Raw genomic sequence first — 4,464 nt, forward strand, 5'->3', positions numbered from 1 at the left:
TAATTCTGTGTAATTAATTAAATCAGAATTATCAATTTTAATTTCAAACGCATGAAAATGAGAGTCAAAACCAACTGTGTACACACGTTTAAATAAAAAAAAAGGGATTTTAGATTTACCAACTAGTATAAAAATTACTTCACCAAATACACATTGATCTAGATTAGATTCTAAAACCAAAAGAACTTTTTTTTTGTAGTAAACCCCCTTATATTCCAACCATGAATATGAAAAACAATCTAATTTGAGTTCATTTGGTATTTTGGTAACTAAATTACTAGGAAATTCTAAAGATGGATGTATTTCTTTACCCAATCCTAGTTTTAAATCTGATTCACCAAGGCTAGCGTTAGTGAGAAAACGCATCACCATTTGTAACTGTAATTTGTAAGACAGAGTATAGCCTAAATTTATACGGCAAGGGATTGCGTTTGCAATAGCTTTCAATACTTTATGTTTTGCTTCAAACCTTATGCTCGAAGTCAAAATAATAGGGCCATTTTTTTGCAATATTCTGCCATAGTGTGTCAATAAATGAAATTTAGACTTTAAATTACTCTTAGACAGTAATAAGTATAGTCTGTTATGTTCAGAAATTAGGGAATCTAATAAAACACAACTATCACGTTGTATTTTTCTAGCACAACATAAGTCTATTATTTTATGTAAAAGTAAGTATAGTTTCCAATATAATGACTCATAAGGGACCAACTCCCCAACCATCAAACAAAAATATCTTACAAAACATAACATTTCCGATGCAGACATAATAATACAACCTTTTTTAATATCACTATCTCGAATAATTGGAGGAGAATTTTTTTTTTCTGTCACACCATAATTAAACATTATAATTCGATTATTCAATTCTTCCAATGTAATGAACTTTTGTTCAATAAGTCCATAAATAATTAAAGACATATCATAACGTGCTACACCTTCCGGAATGTCATGCATAAAGTCACATACAATATTATTAGTGCAATGAAAATAAGGTATTTGATGAAAAATAGATGGTTCAATAACCCCAGTTAAGGAAGGATTCTGCGTTCGCAGATGTTTATGGCCTTTCATTGTCTCAAATTGTCGACTCATCCTCTTCTCAGTCAGTACAAAATCATTCAGCTAGTTTCGGAAACCTCTCAACTTACAAATTTCCAACACGGAAGTTCCCTACATTTTCTGGACTTCTGACTGAATGGCAGGGTTTCGAAGATTTGTTTACATCAATTCTATCCCACGCCCCAGCTGATCTTTCGGACGTCGAACGATTCGAGATATTGAAAACTTCGCTAGAAGGTGAGGCCTTGACGCTTATCGCACACATTCCTTTGACATCGGCAAACTATCAAAAGGCTTGGGAAGTATTACGTTCGCGATACGGAAATAAGCGTGACTTAGCTCGTATCCATCTGGACGCTCTGTTATCCCCACATACAGTCAAGGCAAACGACGCGTCTTCAATTAAAACTCTAATCACATCTATTCAAGAGCACACTGCTGCTTTGGATAATTTGGACTTTATTACTCGGCAGTGGAGCCCAATTTTGGTCCACATTTTCGAAAATCATTTGGACTATGACCTTCGAGCGCGTTGGGAAATCACTGTGGGTGACCGACATCAACCGTCGACTGCCGATTTTCTTGAATTTCTAAGAGGTCATGTACGATCAGCGGAAGCACGTGCTGGACAGTACACATCGAGTTTGACGTCGTTCACGTCTCAGCAAAAACCTCCTCAAAAATCGGTAACTTCCAAATCTCGTCACCCAATTGCACCAAAGGTTTTAGCTGCTACTACCACCTCGTCCACCGTGGTTACCTGTCCATTATGTACAAAACCACATACGATCCGAAAGTGTCCAACGTTTCTGTCAAAATCACCGACTGATCGTTTTCAGTTAGCCAAGAAGCATCGGTTGTGCATAAATTGTCTGTTCACAGGACATGCTACTTCATTATGCCCTTCCAATATAATGACTCATAAGGGACCAACTCCCCAACCATCAAACAAAAATATCTTACAAAACATAACATTTCCGATGCAGACATAATAATACAACCTTTTTTAATATCACTATCTCGAATAATTGGAGGAGAATTTTTTTTTTCTGTCACACCATAATTAAACATTATAATTCGATTATTCAATTCTTCCAATGTAATGAACTTTTGTTCAATAAGTCCATAAATAATTAAAGACATATCATAACGTGCTACACCTTCCGGAATGTCATGCATAAAGTCACATACAATATTATTAGTGCAATGAAAATAAGGTATTTGATGAAAAATAGATGGTTCAATAACCCCAGTTAAGGAAGGATTCTGCGTTGCAAGGTCGGTTTCATAGTTTTGTATATTTCTAATTGAAATCTCAGATTCGACACACATTTGTACAATTTGTACAATCAACTGAATATGTTGAAATATCTTCAGAATCCGAATGTTCATTATCATTTCCAGGAAACAAAGACTATATTAATTTAATAATGTACTTACATAAATTACTATTCGAATATTATCATATTTTTTGTATCAAATAATCTATTTAAAATTAAAATCTGAAATAACGCTATATTATAAAAGTACAATAGGTACTCATAACTGTGTAACGATTCTAAATGTTTAATGAATAATAAATGACGACTTACCTGGTAAACTAGGCTGAAATCGGACATTATAAATCGGAGTATCGGACTATATTATAGTAGTAGTATTAACAGTTTTACGATTATGACCAACTGGCAACTAGATTATACTAATACTTAAAAAAACTTAAAATCAACGAGGAGATAAATGGAACGACTTCACTCTCGGATTGTAGATGATGAGCATTTGAAAATAAAACACCGCTTTCACGCATATCGAATGATTCGATTAGTGCGTCGAAAACCACGTGATCACGCTAACAATGGGAAATTGGTGGGGGATGCACGCAGCTGGACATAAATTGGTCGCCGACCGGTATGTTGTCTTTTGAAACGGAGTATATTTAGGTACAACAGCAAAAATATAAACAAAAATAGTCGTCAATCGCCATCACGGTAATACAGGATAACACAGACCACTAATAAGGGTATTTCCAGTAATTATTTCAATATAGACAATAATATAGTGAATATTGATGCTATATATAGTACAAAATCATAATAAATACAAAATAGTTATCAATTATCATGTACGTAGTTCGCCCAACTGAACAAACGCTTAAAATCAATATTACTGATGTTAATTTAACACCACTGAATCTTAAAATAAAGAAACCTATTGTTCACATAAATTCAATTCTCGTAGTTAAAATAAATACAATATTATTGTATTTATATTAAATCAGGTATATGGTGTTCATATAAATGTTTTTCCTCTTAATATTAAACTAGTTAAACGTCTTAACAACAAGACATATTACATTCAAATTGAATACTAGTTATATATTTATTTTAACAGTTAGTTAGTATAGTTTTAAATTCCATAAGAGTTATTTAAACTATATTAAGTTTTACCGTAGTAATTTGAGGCTGTTAAAATAATACCATTACATTTGTTCGCGCCAAGCAATTAACGCTTATCGCGGGACGCAAATCTGCGCTACGGCGACATCGTCCCTCCTCTTCCGTCCGCTCATCATCTCTCCTTCATGCCGTTATTAAATGTAAAAACGATTATTATAATTGTATTATTGTTATATTTTTTGATAGTTATATTCTCTTTGTGTTTGTCTTATACATTATCTGGCGGCCTTTTGCCTCAGATAGTACTATAATATTATCAATAGTAGATTAGTACTTTGTTTTTGTTTACATTCTGCGGCCAACGCCCTTATTATTATTATTATCATCTTTTTTATTATCACGTGTTGTTTTTTGGTCCGCTATTGCAGCGTCCATACGTTTTTATACTTTATGATCTGCTCATATAGCGATCTATAATATTATTATTATAAATATTATACTGTGTGATCTGCTAATACAGCGATCCGTGATTTTTATGTGTGGTCCGCTATTACAGCGAGTACCACAAAGATTCAGTTCTTTATTGTATATTTTATAGTGCACACGGTTGCGTAATCATTATTTTTATTATTGTCTTGTGTGGTGCTATACAATATTTGAGCTGCTAAAATAAAGATACGCTCTCCAACAAACTCGTAAGTCTTTACTTTTCTTATTGTACTCGTCGTCATCCTTGGGAGTGCGTTGTTGTCAACGTCAGTGCCGTCAGATTCCGCGCGTAAGTCCGCCAGCAACGTAGGTACATACGTTGTGTGAGAGGCCGCCCTAGGTCGTCAGGTCGACTTCATGTTGCTACTGCGACCACATCGGTGCCAATAGTAGCTGCCGCATAAGTCCGCCAGCACCGTAGATACGGTGTGTGAGAGGCCGCCCCAGGTCGTCCAGGTCGACGTATGCCAACAGCGTCAGTCAGTGGGTCGTCTCAAGACTGCAATAGGGTTAAGGTAGT

The 4,464-nt window shown here is 34.8% G+C and overlaps 1 protein-coding gene across 1 annotated transcript; it reads left to right on the forward strand.

Moving 5' to 3' along the window:
* Positions 1–951: 951 nt before the first annotated feature.
* LOC103311968 lies at positions 952–2,054 on the forward strand. Its single transcript, XM_008191891.1, has 2 exons — positions 952–960; positions 1,032–2,054. The coding sequence occupies exons 1-2, from the start codon at positions 952–954 to the stop codon at positions 2,052–2,054; spliced, it is 1,032 nt and encodes a 343-aa protein (XP_008190113.1).
* The last annotated feature ends 2,410 nt before the right edge of the window (positions 2,055–4,464 follow it).

Source organism: Acyrthosiphon pisum, chromosome X (assembly GCF_005508785.2).
Source record: "Acyrthosiphon pisum isolate AL4f chromosome X, pea_aphid_22Mar2018_4r6ur, whole genome shotgun sequence".
In the NCBI taxonomy this organism is placed as follows: domain Eukaryota; kingdom Metazoa; phylum Arthropoda; class Insecta; order Hemiptera; family Aphididae; genus Acyrthosiphon; species Acyrthosiphon pisum.